This window comes from Lissotriton helveticus, chromosome 9, assembly GCF_964261635.1.
Source record: "Lissotriton helveticus chromosome 9, aLisHel1.1, whole genome shotgun sequence".
NCBI classification, from domain to species: domain Eukaryota; kingdom Metazoa; phylum Chordata; class Amphibia; order Caudata; family Salamandridae; genus Lissotriton; species Lissotriton helveticus.
This window is the reverse complement of record NC_136070.1, coordinates 1,172,911,012-1,172,931,260: the sequence shown is the minus strand read 5'-3', so window position 1 is coordinate 1,172,931,260 and position 20,249 is coordinate 1,172,911,012. Positions and strand designations below refer to the sequence as shown.

Here is a 20,249-nt window from a genome sequence, read left to right as displayed (position 1 = left end):
AGGGACCATTAAATAAATAATTAACATTCCCTCTGCATCGTCCATCAAACCCCCCCCCATGTGGCCCCACCGCTGTTACCTGCACAGAACGCTGCTGGTTATGCTTGACCTAATATTGGAACGCTATTTGGGACTGAGTAGGGCTTTAAAAGGGTATCATTTTCTAATCCAATCCGACAAATATCCAATATCATTTCATTCATAAATAAAATTATATCTGATAGAAGCATATAAACCATATTATTATCAAATGTATATGGTACTCTACAGCCAAAAATATGTAGTGATTTCAGAAATTTACAACAAATTGAGAGGTAGCAAGAGGATTGTCTATGGTTTTACTCGAAGGGACAAGTGCCAAAAGGTGATCGTTCTAATGTGAGAGGTAATTGAAAATGTGGTGATTGTGGTGCAGGTCTCTTCCCATCCTTGATACATATTCAACTTTGCTCCAGTAAAAAGTCTTAGGCAAAAAAATTGCCCTATATATCTCAGTAGGTTGGAAGAGATGTTTTTGTCCTCAACAGTTTTTATGATAGAAAACAAATTGTTTCTGAACATTCCTGCATGTGTCTTTTAGTGGACTTTCCGACATGTGGACAGTGAGGAGTCCTAGAAATCTATTGATTTCAAACAGTTCTCTATATACTCTTTTTTGATTCTGTGAACAAATAAAAATAAGATAATGGCCATAAACTCTTTTTAATTATGTGGATTAATTTTACATTTCCAAAATGATAATTCAGTTTATAACACTCCTTTTTTCTCACATAAATTAATTTAAATAAATACTTTATGGGAAATATGTAATAAAGAATTGCAAATGGAAATTTATGTGAAGCCAACTGCATTCCACATAACCTACTTGGGAATTGTAAGATTATTTCCAAGCAACAAGAGATTCAGCTTATCTAACCCAAACACCGTAGACTGATCCTTGGTTTCAAAGAACATGCTATCTCACCTGGACAAAGGTAAGAAATCACCTTTTAGCATTCTGAACAATCACACATTTCCATCCATTAACAATACACAAAAAAAATTGCTTACACATATAACAAACATACTTAAATGTGTATTAGGTGATTAACTACATTTATTGTGAATTGAAAAAACCCTAGCAAATCCCCAATGAAAATATAATAGACTAACACATGAAGTTGCAGCTGGTGAAGCTTGAAAGTGATGATACTCAAACATAGAACTCAAACTACAAAGAGTGAATTCACAAGCTCATCTTTACCCAGGCTGTTGGCACAGGTTCTACCCCAAGTACATTTTTAAGAAATGCTTCAAATAGTCAATATTACAATACAATGTTAAAACAAGTCAAGTAAACCCAATATATTCTAAATGTAATTTTGTAGAAGTACTCGTGAAATATTTCTCTACTTTCATTGTTTGCCAGGCAATTACAACATTTACCAAAGGTTTTGGGGCTCATTCAGCAGGAAAATCATTTTAAAATGTTGGCAGAATGGTCGTTTTGTTACCACACTTTCCAGGTAGTTCACAAAATAAAGGAATGCAATACAAATTGACCTTCTATCCTTAAATAACTTGCTTTTGTTCAGTTATGCCCTCCAATTCTTTTAATCATTGTTATGACGAGAATCTGAATTTAATTAACTGTGGACTCCACCTGCTTGAATCTAGGAAAGCACCCCAAAGGCATCTCTGGCAAGTACACATTGTGATATACAGAATTCTTCAGATATCTGGTCTGGCAGCATCTTGCAGTCTGTGGTAGAATCGAGTGATGTGTCACCCAGGGAAAACCTCCAAACAGGCATGCTGGTATCAATATGTATGTAAAGGAAGCTCAAACGTTTCCAATCTGTTGTCTTGTAGCAGTCCAATCCACTGACACCCACTTCCATCCCTTCCTGCCTAAAAGGTGACATCTGCTGAAGGAACCACCACTGGTCTTTAATCTTTAAACACTTTTGATCCAGTGGAGGTTGATGAACTTTGAAAGTGGTAGGTCATAAAAACATACTTTAAGGAAGACAAAATAAGCAAAGCAAGTGTGCCAGATACCTGAGAGATTCGCCCTTGAGGGAACCTTACATACAGAATTCTGAATGAACTCTTCCAGTATTTTTGTTTTTTGCCAGGCAAGCTTGCCAATCACCAGGTGGGTTAGGTCTCACCATCCCTATGAGAACCTCGAAAATACAGTGAAATGTGAGTATTTTCACCACAGTTTCCCCCAAAATTATATATTTATTACAGTCAGTTAGAAAATCTGGTTACAATATCTCAAATGCCAATCATTTTTCAAAATATATATAGCACCTATCTTTCTCCATCTAGCTTCATCGGCGAAGTAATTGAGTTTCTACTTTGAAGGGGCAATACGGTCAGAAGCAAGTACAACAATCACATAGCCAAAAGACAAAGTCACCAGAGCTAGGCAAATAGTACAGGTTCATGATGTAATGATACCTCGCAATGTTTGAGTGCTGGATTCACAAACGTCATTGTGTACGTTTACACTTGCTGTAGTAATACTACTGCTATTTTTGTCTGTGCTTGCTTGTGCTAGCACGTTGAAGCCACAACTATTGATATCGCCTATGCTTTTTTGAATCATTAGGAGCTTCATACAATACAAAGCCTGTGAAGTTTTTGATAATTAAAACAGTTGAAAATTGAGAGATGTTTCTAATTTACATTACTCTGATTAATATTGGATAAACAAGTCCATCTTGGCTCAAATTTTATATCACATTGTAGTAATCTAGAAGCTCAAATCAAGATCCACCTTAATAAATGTTGTGAGGACTTTCAGATCATCAAATTAACACATTAGAAACTTTGTAAAGGCTCTTAAACAAGAACCCACAGAATTTCAAACAAAAAAATCCATACATGTTTTTAACCTAAATTTGAACACTGTGTAGAAACAGGGGGGCTGATTCACAGAACTAACTTAAGACAACATCCTAAACTTACTACTTTTGGTATTCACAGAAGTTAGGATTTTGTCTTAAGTTTGTCTTAAGACAGACTTAAGACAGACTTAAGCCAAAATCCTAACTTAAGTCTGTCTTAAGTTTGTCTTAAGACATACTTAAAACAAAATCCTAACTTCTGTGAATACCAAAAGTAGTACGTTTAGGATTTTGTTTTAAGTTAGTTCTGTGAATCGGGCCCACAGTTTGGTCTACCTCAATAACGCAACTGATTATGTGTTTTGATTTAAGCATTTCATTAAATTAAAAATTACCTCTGAAAGTCATTGCCTTCATGTTGTAAGTTCTCCTCTAAAGTTTTACAGCTCACTCTCTTCAGCGGCTTATATTTTTCGTGCAGGTGAAGAAATATAAAAGTGAAGAAACTTACACAGGTTAGATGACCCAGACACAAAGATTTCATCAACATCTGTAATGCAAAAAAAAATAGAAAAATAATCAAGTTTTGTTTCTGTACCAAACTATTATTTGCTGCAAAAGAACTTGCATAAAAAACTCATTTTTATACACACACTAATATACTTGGGGTGGCAATGTCAGCAGAGGATATACAAAATATTTGAAGTATAAGACAATCAAAATGAAAATCACTCTCCAGTAACTGCTATATCAACAGACCAGTTCTTTGACCGCACAAGTGTTTAAGGATATAGCAACATGGCCGCTCTGGATAACTGCGAGCGAGTGCTGCAATGCCCATGTGCACCAAAGGCCCGCAAGTGAGAGTGACCTGCCTGTGTTTGGATGAAAAGTTCAAGGCTGCTGTACCCTGGAAGTCAGGATGGCTGCCAAAATATGAATGCTTGACTTTACTGAACGTGAGAAAGCAGCCCGAAGTTACAAGTCAAGGAAATGAGTAGGCCAAAGACTATCTCTTAACAATAGTTCTCTATTAGGTTGCTGAATCATGGTGAACGATGCTGTAATGATGAGGTGATGCTCATCCACCCCGAATTTGTCCAATGAGAACCCGAGTTGATGTTGATAGATACTTTTAGTTAGATTAAGCTTGAGAATTAGTGTATAAAACCCCCTGTTTTTACTTCAAGTCAACCGCTCTTTCGATTTCCTCGTGGGACGCTGCATGATTTATGATCGATTCCTGGATGTAAGACTCTTTGAATATTTCTTTGTTTTCTTTGCAGGTCATAAGGATAAGATGAGGGTGTTAGTTAGGGATGCTAGGATAGAATGAATTTGGGACTATCTGTTCTTTACTAAACTTTGATATGAACTTTAAATGTCTAAAAATTACCGAGCTTTAAATAAAATGATCATTTTTAAAATTAATTTTGATGAAGTTACTTTGAATAAAGATTTAATAAATGCATAAATGTCAGACGTGCTAAAGTTGGCTTTTAATAAAATTAGAGATATGGAAAATTAAAGCTGGTCTGATATTTTCCTACGCCTATTTTCTTACTAGCTGATCCATTGCCATTATGGTGGTGTGTCTGAATAATATGTCATTTGTTGATAAACCATGGCAAAACTTATTTAGACTCCAGGTGTAAATAGCTGAAGAGACAAATTAGGTTTAGACACTCCGCCAATGTTACAGCATTACTCCGTTGTGTTTCACTGATCCCTGAAATGGAGTGAAACGGATAATAGTTCATTGTTATGGGCCCCACTGGTGAATGAATGCATGATTTGGTATTCCAGGGATAAGGTAATGTTAAAGGGAAAATCATTTCCGGAGTGGTGCTGGAACAGTTATTAGCTTGGTAGCAGAGTTATGGTTGCTATGGAAATAGCTAGGGTTAGGTATAGAGGTGTATAAGGTTCATGTACAGAAGTTATAACTAACATTTGGTGAGTTTGTATTGTGTTATATGTAGTGTTGAAAAAACTCCAGAGGTTGTGGGAAACTGGTGCCTCTGTCTGCAGGCAGAGGAGGTGTGGCAAGTGAAGTCGCACAGTGCATTAGTCAGTTTCAAAAGGTGGTATCGTCGTATACTATAGTGGTATCTGCATATATCACAGGTGGTGTCGTCGTACATCACTGGTTTAGGGACTTTAGGTGTGATAGGATAAATGCATAGTGAGGACAGTCTATGAAATCTTAGCTTTAGAGTATAGGGATCAGGCGTATCCCATGTTAAGACTCGCTGTTGGGAGAGTAGTAGGGCTTAACCCGAACTTGCTAGAAGGGTAAAGGAGCTGCGTCTACTTTACTAACGAAAGAGAAATTCTGTGGTGGCTAGAGGTAAGCGCTCCCTACCAGCGAAACAGAATTTACGTATTTATGAATAGGGATTTCTGTATGAATGCGTGTAAATGAAATTGTAATACGCGTTCTGGTGAAACTCTGGGATTGTGAAAAAGATCTCTAAATCCTAGATAAACGAGTTTGTTATTGCCTGATAGAAGGGTAAAGTAGAGGTAGTGCTACTTTTATCAACAGATGCATCTACGTCTGCGGCAGTACTTGCTTTATTTGATAAATGGGGTATATGGCCAATCTTTTGCACCTGCTTTTCTCCTAAGTTGACTCTGAAACACATAGGGCCATGCATTGCTTACATAGTATCTCGCACCGGACAATCCACTATGCCAAAGCATACTCCTACAGAGCATGCCTTTACATACACTCTGGTATATTGCTGCAAGTTGCAAAACATACACCCTTGCAAGAACTGGGGGATAGAGAGGGGGTGACTTCAACCATATAGGGACACATCTACTACTTTTAGAACATTGTCACTATTATCACCCTGGCTCACAGCATCATAAATATTTGATTACAGTTCATACTTTTTCAAATCGAGACACTGTCTTTGAAGTCCCGCGATCCACCTAAGAAACTGATATTTTAAAGGCATGCCAGTGCCTAGACACAAAATGCCTGATAGTATAGACACTAAAAGTATAAAATCAAGAGAATCAATGAATTACTCAATTACATTATTTCATCCATCCAAAGTAGAAGGAACTTACCATCGTGTAAGGCTGGGGAGGGTATATAGTGCTCTAGAAGAAAAGAAAACAGAATTAAATAAAATGCACTTCCTTAAAGTTTTGAATAATTGTTTGAGGATGTGTAATGAACCAAGAACACCAAGCCATGGTTCTATTACGTGTAGTGTGTGACGTGTAGTGTGTGACATGTGTAACTAAGGATCATCGTAAATCCTATTTATATATAACCCTCCCTCTGCTTCCATATCCCCTCCTAATTCATGCAGCTGAGTGAACAAGCAATTATGATTTGAAGTGCCTGCAATTTAAGCAAAATAAAAATGAATGTGTGTTGCTTTGTCAAAGCACTGTGGAGAAATAGGAATGTCAAGTGCTTATAATCTGCTCAGCATGTACATAGATATAATGCTGATCTACCAATAATGCATCTAGTCATTCGTGTCCACCTTTTGCATTTACTTTGACTCCCAATGACATAGAAACATAACGCAGACCTAATTTTATTTTAGAAGTTAAAACATTGGCTAGGATGATGGATGAGTGATTTACTTCTCAGGTCTAGACTAGCTGTTAAATTAAAATCTTGTTCCCTGAACTTTGCTTGACATAGGTACTATTTGGTTGCTCCTTGACCTACTGCATTAACGTATGGATGAATTTAAAGTCCAACATTAGAACACGAGCAAGGCGACTTCACTGACATGGACGGCAGTGGATCACCTTATGTGAGGGGCAGTGAAAGGAGAGCTCAGTGACGTGACATGGTTGTGGGAAGTGGGGAAAGAAGAGGGTTGCCGAACAGAGGGGAAAACAAGCATTAGTAAAAGCTTTAGGTTCCGCCTATGTCGTTAATAATGTTTGTTTTTTGTTGTTAGTCGTAGTTGGGTGAATAGAAATGCTATATAAGTTATTGAAAGTCTGTTAAAGTGTTACGACTTGTGTTTTAAGAAAGGCAAATATTTTGTGTTGTTACTGGTTTTATTGTTAAGTGGGGAGTTTAGCTAAATGGGGTTGCACTATCATAAAAATACGTGTACCCAATATGTAGGCTTGAAATTGGTGAAGCTATGAGGAGAATAGGTAAAAGGTGGATGAAAAACCAAGCATTGATTGTACCCATAACTAGGATCATTACCAATATATATTTGGCAAGTTAAACAAAGGCTTCATACATTTCTAAAAGAAATATGTCTCTGGAGCCATAGAGCGTTGTTTTAAGAGGCTAAAGAGTCAAAGAAAGAAAGAAATGAAGGAAAGGAAAGGAAAGGAAAGGAAAGGAAAGGGACAGAGGTTGAAGAGAGGTATGGAAAGAGCCTGGGAAGACTCAAGAACTTGAGGGACAATGGGAAAAATAATGAAAGTGAAGTAAGGGAGATATAGAGAGAGGGATGGCAGGCAGGGAAGGGAGTAAGACTTAAAGGGAGAAAGAAAATAGAGAGAAAGAGGAAGAAGAGAACAATAGGGATTGAGAGAGAAAGGGAGAAGGACATTGTTTTAGAGAAAGAGACAGAGATAAAGACAGAAAGACAGGACAAACTGCTGTCTAGTGCCAATGCAGCCATCCTTGTGCCATGCTGAAGGGGTTTCTGAGTTAAAGGTAGAATTGTTTTTGTGCAGGAGGGACATGAATGGGGCTTAATGAAAGATATATGTTTGCATTGTTTAAATTGCTTTGAAAAACAAATGGTATTGGCTAATGCTAGACAATCGAAGGTGCTGATCTATGCTTCCTAAACAGTAGAATAGTGTGAAGGCTTTACCACTTGATTAGAAATTACAATGAGCCAAGATGTACACAGATGGAACTATCATTTACCTTTGTTAGTGATATAAATAAGTTTGAAGATAGAGGTCAGAGATATCAATATTTGATGCAGCATAATTCAGCAAGACAATAGGGAGAGGGCAGGATTGCATCATTATTTCTGAGACCTGGCACATTCCTGCTCTCTCTCTGTGCTGGGACACTCTGTACTGCCTAGTGCCAACACAGGCACCCTTGCACCATGGGTCAAGGGTGCCTGGGTTACAGGCTGGATTGCCTTTGTGCAGGAAGGAACACCTCATAATAGGTGTTATTGAAATATTGTTACCCTTGGTCCTGATTCGGAGTTCACGTGTGATTACGAGTTGCCTTAATACATGTCTCATTACAAGCCTGATTAAGAGTTGAGGTGTTAATTATTGCCACTGATAAATAATGATACTACTGGGTAGGTTATTTATTGGGTGCAAAAAATAACACCTATTATAAGTACATAGGAATAACATAGTTTTTGGTGTTCAAAGAACCAAAATCTGCATGATACAGTAAATACTGCATGTCTTACCCTGTTAAATTTTTGAAGGTTTAACCTGCCGACATTTAATGAGTGTTGGGTTATTAAACACATCCAAGAATCATCAGATACATTAAAGGAAACCAAATTCATAATTCTGTCTCATGCGTTGTTGGAAATGGGGGTCTCTAGTTGGCAGTGGAATATACCCTGTCCAAGTAGGGTCCCTTCCTTCAAGTTAGAATGAGGGGATCACACACCCAAGATAACTCCTGCTCACCCCCTTGGTAGCTTGGCACGAGCAGTCAAGCCTATCCTAGAGGTAATGTGTAAAGTATTTGTAATACACACAGTTACACAGTGAAAACGCTACAAACGGACACCACATAAGTTAAGAAAAATAAAGTATCTTTATGTAAACCAAACAAGACCAGAATTACAAAAATCGCACATAAACAGCTCAAAATATGACTTTTAAAAGGTTTCAAGCAATTAATAGATGCTTGATTGTTACACAAAGTACCTCACATGCGTCAAAATCCACAATGCAGCACAGCCACAGTAGAGAGAAACTTTAGAAAATCCAGTGATGTGTCAGTTCCTGAGTACTAGGGGAAGCAATGTAACAGTTCTGCTACATGCAGACAGTAGAAGTGATGCATCAAACCCGGACTGTAGGAGGAAGTGATGCGTCAATTCCAAGATGGATCTGGTCTGTGGGTGCAGAGGCATCATGTACTTGGATATGAAGTTGGTATCCTGGTCAGATACCACCTCTCTGGAGAAACCCAAGCCAGAAAACATTCCAATCAATGCCTGGCTCACCACAGGGGCCTCATTCTTCTGAGCGGGAAGGCCTCCGAGTCCCGGGAGGCATGTTCCACCAAGACCAGGATGTGCCTGTTACCTAGAGCTGTTTTGTGGTTCGTGGGCCCCACAATGTACATTTTCCACCTACTCAAAAGGGCTACTCACTACAAGAAAAGGTTAAAGAGGTGCCCTAGCTAACCCCCCACTCTTACTACTTGCCTGGCAAGTTTAGCAAGACCTACAATGTGCATCAGAGTACATTCGCATTTGTGCCAAAAGAAGTGGGTGAAAATCCTTGAATATGCAAGGTAAAACATTTGTAAAAGCTATTAAGCCTTTTCAAACAAACGCAGGCACACCAGCTGCTGCTAGCTATTACCAACAGCATGTAATATGGTAAAAATGTAGGGTACAAGACGTTTGTTAATTCATAAGTTTTGGAAGGAATTATATGAATCATACTGGTATATTTTGTGGTAGTCAAGAGAGTTGAGCTGTGGCAGGAATCCTGACAGTCACCCATACCAAAGGTAGTCTTACAGGTCATGGGTGGATGGGGTGGAGGGCATTAAATACTCTTACCAGACGGAGGGCATGAACCAAGGAGGCCTGTTTCCAGGAACGTGCTGAAGGGTCATAACCCTTTAAATCAATAAAGTAATATATTTTTCGCTGAGATCATTTAGCACACAGGATGTGGTGAACTTTTTACTCTGGTAGGCCATTAAGCAGAACGGGTAGTGGGGTTGTCTTTTTGTGTGGCAGGGTGGTATGGCTTGATCAGTGCAACGTGAAAAACTGGGTGGATGGGGTATTCAGGGGGAAGCCGTAGTTTGACTTGGATTGGAAATAATTATCTTGATAATGTCATAAGGACCTATAACTGTGGTAGAGTTTTAATTGGGCCTTCTAGTGTAGGTATCATGTTGAGTTGTTCAGTGCATACTAATTTTATTATAGTGTACATGGCACAAAAGAGAATTTGTTTTTACTTAATAAGTGTTGATCGCCCGGTCCCTTTTGGTCCTACTAGGGTGAACTCTCTCTTTGTTTTGGATTGGTATCATGTTGATAACCATACCATGCCTCCTCCCTCGTATATAGGTGTTGGGGTTCCATGCATGTTAGCGTGTGCCTTCATGCCCAATTTGGCTTTTTGCTAATATCTTAGTTATGGCAGCCTTAAAAGCAGAATAGTTGTACAAAAGGAGATCGTCTTGCTTGTATTAAAGGAATTGCCCAGTTAACGGATACACGCTCCAAATAAAAGATTACAAACTGTACTTTTGAAATGCCATTTCGGGATCGCCTGAGGTTTACAAAGGAAATGTCAAAGTCAAAGTCAAAAAATTTTATTTGTGTTGGTACTCAACCGAGGACCACAAATATAACATAAGATAAAAGGTAAACTTTACATAAAATAGGTACACAATAATCAATATAAAACTAACATGGATTTAAAAAATTTGTACAAATTATAACATACATATTCATTTGGGGGATTTATGGCCAATGTAAGAAAATCTTTTTCCTTAATTAGCCTGCAAGATCTGTAAATCGGTGAAATATACCGGACGCGAGCTGCTACCACCTTAGAGTTAGGACAAATGAACATTAAGTGCTCCACAGTCTGCTCACCCCCTAGACATAGCATGCATAAGTTGGAGCGATCTCCGGGTAACCATTTTGTTCTATAGACTTGAACAGGTAAAATCCCAGCTCGGTACATGAAAATTACCCTCCTTGCACTATGAGAGAGACAGAAAGAGATATATGGCTGTATATGTTTATACTCAATTACTGTTGTAAATGGCTTGAATGTTTTTAGCCTATAGCTATGAGCATAGTCCAAATCATAACTTAACCTTGGTGTAAAAAATTTAAGGAATAATTTCAATTGTGAAGTGGACCAAGTCTGTAGGATTTCACTCGAAATTTCAGCCATTTGGAACGCCGCAGACATGTTCACTAAGAAAGTATGTTTAACGATATCTGTGCCAAAAGTCTCTTTTTGTAACAAAAACCGAAGAGTTCCCTCCGTAGCATGAAGTAGCTGGTAGGCCCATCTAATTATGTTCGCCACGGCCGTGGCAAAAGCACTAGTGATTCCAAATTCCAGACGTATGACCTGAACTGGAGTGGCAGTTGGGACCTTCATTATTTTTTTCAGGATTTTACCCTCCTGACGGTCCATGAAGCCCCATTGTTGGATTGGAATACATTCCGTAGCGTAAGACAAGACCGCTGGTATTTTAGCTTTGTAAATTTTGATTAGAGAGGAAAGATGTCTGCTCCCCGTGGCGTTATATAATCTCGTTAGAGCACCTGCGTGTATTTCAGATTTATTCATTAGCTTATCGATGTGTTGTGTATTTGTTAGATTCTTGGTGAGAATCCTGCCCAGGTAGATATATTCTTTCTCTTCGTCGATTTTTTCCTCACCTAGCTTCCAAATATATTTGGCACTTTTCTTCCTCCCAGAAAAGGCTACAACTTTGGTTTTTTTTACATTCGGTATTAAATAATTATCATTTGAATATTTAAACAGAATATCTAGAGTTTTTTGGAGGCCGTATGGAGTAAGATCGAAGAGGACTATATCGTCCGCATAGAGCAACTGGTGAACTCTTTGTTGGTTAATTTTTGGGGGCAGACTTGAGCCCTTTTGCAGTTGTATTGGCAAATCGCTAAGATATAGCGAAAACAACATGGGTGCAAGTAGACAACCCTGTTTAAGGCCGTTTTCGGTGTCTATTGTTTTCGTTAGTCCTTTTTGACCCCCCATTTGAACACGGCACCATGTCGTTGTATAGAGACTTATTATTGCCTGTAGCAAATGCTCGTTAATTCCCAGACTCCTCAATTTTTTCCATAGAGTAGGACGATCCACACGGTCAAATGCGGTTGAATAATCTATAAAAGCCATATAGACCGTCTGTTTTCTTGTTGTGACGTATTTGTCCAGAAAGAACTGGATTATTGCAATATTGTCCGTGACAGAGTGTTTGGGTCTGAAACCTGCCTGGAACATAGGGATCAGACCCATCGAAAAGGCCCAGTTTTTTAATTGCAATAATATCTCTGCCGCGAAGATTTTTCCGGTGGCGTCCATCAGGGCTATCTGGCGGTAGTTGCCTGCTACCTTTTTACAACCTTTTTTGTGGATAGGAATTATAGTGCTCCCTTGCCATGACTTGGGAACCTGGCCAGTGGAAAAAATATGATTGAAAAGTGGAGTTAGAAAAAGGCTCCATTCCCTGGAATTTATTTGTAGGGCCTTTATAGGGATTTGGTCTGGACCAAAGGCTCCTGAGCTTCTTGCCCTCCGAATATGTGTTTCAACCATTATAGTTGTAGTTTTCGGGATTGTTTTTTCCATAGATTTTTCCTTCACCTTATCTGGACTGTTTGTCAGTAATTTGTCTTCGTTTTTTTTGTACAGTTCTGTCAGGTAAATTTCCCACTCTTTCGGAGGAACAGGTACTGCGTGTAATTTCTTTTTTGTCCCAGATATCTTGGCTATTATAGACCAATACGTTCTTTGGTTTGGTTCTTTGGCAGCGTTTTGTAATTCTACCCAGTTTCGGTCTTCAAAGGATTTTCTCTCGCTTATTTTTTCTCTCTTGAGTTGGTTTTTCAATTTATTTATTTCTTTCTTTTTAATAGGAGAGAAATGTAAGTATTGCGCGCGTATCAATTTGTTTAGGGTTTTCTTTGTCAATGAATTCCCTGTTTTGTTGTTATTTTTTCTTTTTGGAATTGTATCAGTTCTTTGAAGATTCCTTTCGGTTATTACCTCCTTAAGCTCGATGAGCATGGTCTCGAAGTTTTCAATAGGGTCTTCTGAGTATTGATTCCTTAAAAACTGTTGTTGGTCGACCAAGTTTGTTATTTTACTCAACGAGGTGGGGTTCCAGAAGATTCGTCTCTGGTCGCTGCTTACCAAAGTTTCCTTTCTATCAAGGGTCATCAAGCCTTCTTCTTCAGACAGAGCCGACCAATTGGTAACTAATTGCAGGACGGCATGATCGCTCTCTGGGGTAAAATTGGAACAGAGATGGGACATTGTTTCAAGCTGGTCTTTACCACAGATGATATAGTCTATTATAGATGGTCTCCCGTTTCCTTGTCTTGTATACCCTGCCGGGATATCGCCTTCCACATTCCCGTTAAGAATTGTTCCGTTTATGGCAAGCAATACAGATAACAGTGTTTTCCCTCTTTTATTGGATCGAATATCGTTGGGGAATTGGGGGATTACGTGTTCCAGGCGTTCTTCTTCCAGGATTTTTCCCCATTTTTTTATTTCTGTATTAGAAATTTTCCCATTAAAATCTCCCATGATTAAATAGGGTAAAGATGTGTGGGCTTCAATTATTTGTATGATAATTTGCAGGGTATCGTCATTTAAGCTGTCGTGGTTTTTTCCTGGAGGAGCATAAACGTTGAAAAGCAATGTTGGTTTAGTTATAGTCAGATTAGAGGCTTTCAGAGACAGTTTCATACATTGCACGTTCTCACTGCTGGTTTCCACTATCTCTTGTGCCCATGAGTAGTCCTCTCTCATTAAAAAAGCCAGTCCCCCTTTGGCATGGCCCCGGTTAGAGGCTTTCGCATTTATATTATACACATAGTAACCTTTTTGTGAGAAGGGCTCTGTTGCCCAGGTTTCCTGCAAGGTCAGTATGTCGGGCTGGTTTCTGAGGACTTCCTTCATTTTTATGTTTGTTCTTCCAGCGATGTTCCACGAGATGATCTTTAGACCTTGGTTAAACGGGGTGCTTTTGGTGGGTAAAACCTTTATTATTATAGTTTAAAATCCCTGGTAGCCAGGTCCATGAGTTCTCCATCTTATTTTCTGCGTGTTCTTCCTTTGGTTCCATATGCCACACTTCCCTTTCCCCTTTTTTTTACTCGAATTCTTAGTATCTCTTCTCCCTGTTCTATATCTCTGTTTTGCATACCCTCAAGGTGTCTTAAGGTCCCCGAGGGTCTTTGCCCCTCTTTCAATTGAAGTGAAGAAAAGAGAGTCGTATTACTATTAAAGGTTGGTTGTTCTTTATTTCCTTTATACTCCGGTTTCTCTATGATGTCATAACCAAAACGGTATATTATCTCTTTTTCTTTCAAAATGATACTTGGTATCACTGGAGACCAAAAAGAGACTATTGCGATTTTACTTTGACCTCGCGTTGAAAGTAATACTAGGTCAATGTCGCTGCTAGTCATGGATTGAAGAGGTTTTATGTTTTGTAAGAGGTGTAGAATCCTACTTCTGTTAAGAGAGATATTGTCAGTGGGAAATAGTTCTTCAAATTGAAGTACCTTAGTTTGTGTGGCATTCCAGCAGTAATTTTCCTTTTCAGAAAAGAGTTTCACAGTGTTTTCTTCTATTGTCGTAGTAACCAGATTTACTGGGAGATATGCCTCCGCCCTTGGGTTCAAGGCTTTCTTGCTATCTGTTGTTGTTCTTTTGAGGGATTCTTCTTTTTTACTCCTTCGCGGAGTACTTTTCTCGTCATCTTTTGCTTGTAGATCTTTTTGTGGTATTGTATTTTTTTGAAATTTTAATTTTCGTGCTTGCTTTTTTTGAATCCTTCTCATAGGTTTTTTCTTCCTTTTATTTTTCTTAAGCATATCATCCTTAGCAGAGTTAGGTGTCATTTCTCCTGAGGATTTTTCTGATTTGATTTCTTCCTTTGATTCCTCGCCTTCTTTTGCAGATTCCTTGTCAAGTCTTCCCCTTCCCGTTTTTTTGTTAAATATCGGGTATTGTTTTCCCTTTTTTGGGGGATTTTCTCTAAACAGACGTTTCAGAGAGAATAGAGTGGATTCATTGAGATGGTCATTCTTTCTCATGTTTTCGGTTGATTTGAAATTATCATCTGTTGTCTGAGTAGATGAATGACAGAAGATTTGCTTATTTTCGTTTGGTTGTTGATTGTTATCATCTTGACTTCCTTCTGTGTTTTTTGAGGACTCTTTTTTCCTTTTCTCTTCAACTAAAAACTTCAAAATACCGATTTGTACATCCAAAGTTTGATCAGAGTTTTCAAGGATGTTTCCTAGGAAGGAGAGAACTGATTCGAGAATTTCTTGTAGTGTGAAGAGAGCCTTAGATATGAGAATAGCCGATTTTTCAAAGTTATTGCTTTCTATTAAAAAAGGATCTAAAGAGGAATCTTGTTTGTGTATAGAGAGTTTTTTTGCGTCTGTGTTTGATAACTTTAACTCTGGGCTGTTTACTCCATCTTTTTGGTTGAGTAAACATGAGTCTTTTTGTGTTTGAGGGCTCCCATTACCCTTTATCATGAAAATTTCAGAAATCAGGCTTTTTTGTTCTGCTGTATAGTTTAGGATACTCAAGTCGTCTGGTTTGGGTACACCCTCATGGTTTTTTATAGGCGTTGATGATTTCACCGCACTAGTATTTGAATTTTCGGGTTGTTGATCTCTTATTGTGTGTGTAGACTTATTATTATTAGACACATTGTCGCTGACATTATGAGACAGATGGGGGGATGCCGATAGGCAAGATCTATCGTCCAAGCTTCCTGGTGTTTTATTTTCGAAAGCAGACATTGTTTTTTCCGGTTTCTTTTTTGCCGACAATGACGAGAAATATTCACTGATTGCTGGGGTCAAGCTGCTGCGACCAGCTTTAATTCCGTTGTCAGTGGATTTTCTAACGGCTTCCTCGGTTCCCATTCGCTTCATAAAAATTGTTCGGGAACGTAGTTTCTTGAGACCCATTTTTTGTTTATAAAGAGGTTGCCACTAGTATCACAACTCTAGACGTAGGGAGACGTAAAAAGAGAGGCCGTAATCTATCTTTGAGAGTATGGCTCTACGGTGATCACTTTTTGATGTTTACTGAGGCGTGGATGTTAATGGGTTGGCCCGTCCCGTCCTCGGTCGTCCCCGGACGGCCACAGACGGCCCGCCCTTTGCCCGGGCTTCGCCCGGCGTCCCGCTCGCGTCCCGCGTAGCGTGGAGGGTGTGTCTTAAGTAGGAGCAGGGGGCGGGAAGAGACTCCAGGTGCGCTCAGGTCTCCACGCGCAGTACCCTGGGTCTCGCAGTCCCGTCCCCTGTCAGGCAGCCTCCGACGAGTGAAGGTGACGGAGCCTGTCTCCTTAGATTCCTGGAACAACAGGCAGCAGATGATCAGTGGGCTAGAGAGGATTCTGCAACACAAGCGCACAGAAGCAGCTACGAGCGGCACCCGCGAAGCGGGGGCCGCGAGCTGTTGTAGCGCTTTCGTCCAATCAGATGTCAGCAGGCAATCAGTAGAGGCGGAGCAGGGGCGGGAAGAGACTCCAGGTGCGCTCAGGTCTCCACGCGCAGTACCCTGGGTCTCGCAGTCCCGTCCCCTGTCAGGCAGCCTCCGACGAGTGAAGGTGACGGAGCCTGTCTCCTTAGATTCCTGGAACAACAGGCAGCAGATGATCAGTGGGCTAGAGAGGATTCTGCAACACAAGCGCACAGAAGCAGCTACGAGCGGCACCCGCGAAGCGGGGGCCGCGAGCTGTTGTAGCGCTTTCGTCCAATCAGATGTCAGCAGGCAATCAGTAGAGGCGGAGCAGGGGCGGGAAGAGACTCCAGGTGCGCTCAGGTCTCCACGCGCAGTACCCTGGGTCTCGCAGTCCCGTCCCCTGTCAGGCAGCCTCCGACGAGTGAAGGTGACGGAGCCTGTCTCCTTAGATTCCTGGAACAACAGGCAGCAGATGATCAGTGGGCTAGAGAGGATTCTGCAACACAAGCGCACAGAAGCAGCTACGAGCGGCACCCGCGAAGCGGGGGCCGCGAGCTGTTGTAGCGCTTTCGTCCAATCAGATGTCAGCAGGCAATCAGTAGAGGCGGAGCAGGGGCGGGAAGAGACTCCAGGTGCGCTCAGGTCTCCACGCGCAGTACCCTGGGTCTCGCAGTCCCGTCCCCTGTCAGGCAGCCTCCGACGAGTGAAGGTGACGGAGCCTGTCTCCTTAGATTCCTGGAACAACAGGCAGCAGATGATCAGTGGGCTAGAGAGGATTCTGCAACACAAGCGCACAGAAGCAGCTACGAGCGGCACCCGCGAAGCGGGGGCCGCGAGCTGTTGTAGCGCTTTCGTCCAATCAGATGTCAGCAGGCAATCAGTAGAGGCGGAGCAGGGGCGGGAAGAGACTCCAGGTGCGCTCAGGTCTCCACGCGCAGTACCCTGGGTCTCGCAGTCCCGTCCCCTGTCAGGCAGCCTCCGACGAGTGAAGGTGACGGAGCCTGTCTCCTTAGATTCCTGGAACAACAGGCAGCAGATGATCAGTGGGCTAGAGAGGATTCTGCAACACAAGCGCACAGAAGCAGCTACGAGCGGCACCCGCGAAGCGGGGGCCGCGAGCTGTTGTAGCGCTTTCGTCCAATCAGATGTCAGCAGGCAATCAGTAGAGGCGGAGCAGGGGCGGGAAGAGACTCCAGGTGCGCTCAGGTCTCCACGCGCAGTACCCTGGGTCTCGCAGTCCCGTCCCCTGTCAGGCAGCCTCCGACGAGTGAAGGTGACGGAGCCTGTCTCCTTAGATTCCTGGAACAACAGGCAGCAGATGATCAGTGGGCTAGAGAGGATTCTGCAACACAAGCGCACAGAAGCAGCTACGAGCGGCACCCGCGAAGCGGGGGCCGCGAGCTGTTGTAGCGCTTTCGTCCAATCAGATGTCAGCAGGCAATCAGTAGAGGCGGAGCAGGGGCGGGAAGAGACTCCAGGTGCGCTCAGGTCTCCACGCGCAGTACCCTGGGTCTCGCAGTCCCGTCCCCTGTCAGGCAGCCTCCGACGAGTGAAGGTGACGGAGCCTGTCTCCTTAGATTCCTGGAACAACAGGCAGCAGATGATCAGTGGGCTAGAGAGGATTCTGCAACACAAGCGCACAGAAGCAGCTACGAGCGGCACCCGCGAAGCGGGGGCCGCGAGCTGTTGTAGCGCTTTCGTCCAATCAGATGTCAGCAGGCAATCAGTAGAGGCGGAGCAGGGGCGGGAAGAGACTCCAGGTGCGCTCAGGTCTCCACGCGCAGTACCCTGGGTCTCGCAGTCCCGTCCCCTGTCAGGCAGCCTCCGACGAGTGAAGGTGACGGAGCCTGTCTCCTTAGATTCCTGGAACAACAGGCAGCAGATGATCAGTGGGCTAGAGAGGATTCTGCAACACAAGCGCACAGAAGCAGCTACGAGCTAGGAAATGTAATTGGCACTGGCTAATGAAGGATGCACATTTAGTACTATCGCCATGAAAGCATTCTGGAGCTGCTAAGGGCACAGGACTGAGTGTAGAGACAGATTTATGTAGATTCTGCAGATTCTGGTCAATAGTTGTAAACACCCCTCTCTGAAATGGTTCTCCAAACGCAGGATGGGTAAAGGCTGGGAGATTATCCTTAGGTTTAGTATCCTTCCATTGCGTGAAATGTTTCCTCTCTCATTGCAACTCTTCCCTAAGTGTTGCATTTTCTGCTTTTACCTATTCAGATTTGCTGCAACTGCTGCATCTAATGAATGCATTGAATCAATTAATCAGTGGCGACTCACCCATGAGGGAATCAAGGCGCTTGGGGGGTTTGCAGGTCTTACTGGGCGCTGTGGCTCATTTGAAGGGCCAAGTCTTGAGATCCTTCCTGAATTTTGTCAGAGATGGGGAGAGCTTGAGATGGAGGGTCATGTTCCGGTTTTTGGTGTTGAGGTAGAAGAAGGATCTTCCTCCAGTGCTGGTCTTGCGGAACCGTGGACATTAACTTAGGAAGATGTTTGGCATCATTGAGGTACCCTGATAAGGCATGTCCTAGATTGACTCTGAATATATGATCTTGATTGGTCATGGTGCTGCCCGAAAGGAATGGTAAGTGTTGTGACTTAGCCTTCTGTCATAAGCCACCTACCTGGTTCCCAGGTGAGTCCAATGGGGTGGCGACACTAGTTCCTGAATTTTCCTAAAACTAGTCCTAGGTTTACAGGAGAAGACACTGCTCCAGTGACAAATCCCAGGAAGAAGGGGGTTGGGATGAAGAGAGCATGTAGAGCATATAGAGCCAAAAGATGCGGCGGCTCATCAACTTAACAGCAACACTACAGCAAGCATTCACACCAGACTGATGAATGGTACCAGCAGATATGGTGCCTCTAAACAAACACATAATAAGGGTTTATTCGAGATTAACTGTATATCTTAAGGTATCACCTCACGAAAGCTTTAAAATCTCAACCAACCTTTAGTTCTCTTGTTGTTTGTTTTTTAGATAGTGTGTAGAGGCCCCTTCATCAAAGTTTCGAAATTGTAGTGAGTATGATTTCAGCATCATACCCACAATGGATGAGGTTAGCTTCACCACAGTCCTCTCTGGCAGAGCCCTGCCAAAAGTATGTACAAATTGAACAAAGTCACTGGTTACCTTTGTTTACGGCACAATGATGCGACCAAGCTCAGCATGTAGAGAAAATCAAGTCTGTTAATGTGCCTCTCCTTTTTTTCTTGTTTTTTTCCATCCAGGTGCGAGACTAATGCGGGACATTCTTTGCTGTGAGGCGCGAAGCAGGAGTAACAAGGGAGCTGGCAAGTCAGAGTCCTGGAAGCCGGGAAACAGGTAAGTGACTGTCAAAGAGGCTAAGCGAACGGGGAAAATGTGGACGGTCTTTAAATAAGACAGCTTGTCTTTGTGCTGCATGTAAGTGTTAACTGCACAGCTTTGGAAAGATCACAAAGGTCGCATTCTATTGGTTTGTAACAAGGAATAGGTCCATATAATTATATTGATGAGCCTACCTTATAGAAGCTGCTTTAGAATGTTCACAAAGGATGTGTTCTAATTGCTTCAAGAAAGGAACAGGTACAGATGATTAATTATATGAGGCTGTCTTCTAGCAGGTGCTTTAGAATGCTCACAAAGGTTGCATTCTATCTGCTTATAGCAAGGAACATGTGCTCGTGATCAATTTGAAGAGGGCTGTTCTCCTGAAGGTTCAAGTTGAGGTCATTTATGCCGGTTGCTTGTTTACTCATTCTGGTGGATTTTCTGGATGCTTCTGTGGCACCTGAAACTTTACCTCGCATATGCATAGTAAAACATTTGTAATAGCTGTTAAGCCTCTTTAACCAAACCGGGGAGCACCAGCTGCAGTTAGCTATTACCAACAGCATGTAATATGGTTAAACGTCAGGGTACAAGGCGTTTGTTCATACATAAGTGTTTTGAGGAATATTATGAATCATGGCCGTATAATGATAGTCAAGAGAGGTGATCTGTGGCAGGA

General features: G+C 41.7%; 1 protein-coding gene across 1 annotated transcript in view; it reads right to left on the bottom strand.

Moving 5' to 3' along the window:
• The window catches only part of LOC144783390 (inter-alpha-trypsin inhibitor heavy chain H3-like), a 584,371-nt gene that overhangs the window by 168,415 nt on the left and 395,707 nt on the right, over window positions 1-20,249 (bottom strand). Inside the window, exons 18-19 of the mRNA XM_078662386.1 lie at window positions 5,919-5,951; window positions 3,349-3,387 (exon numbers count right to left, since the gene is read on the bottom strand). Coding sequence (XP_078518512.1) covers window positions 3,349-3,387; window positions 5,919-5,951 — 72 coding nt within the window. The remainder of the gene's footprint in view (window positions 1-3,348; window positions 3,388-5,918; window positions 5,952-20,249) is intronic.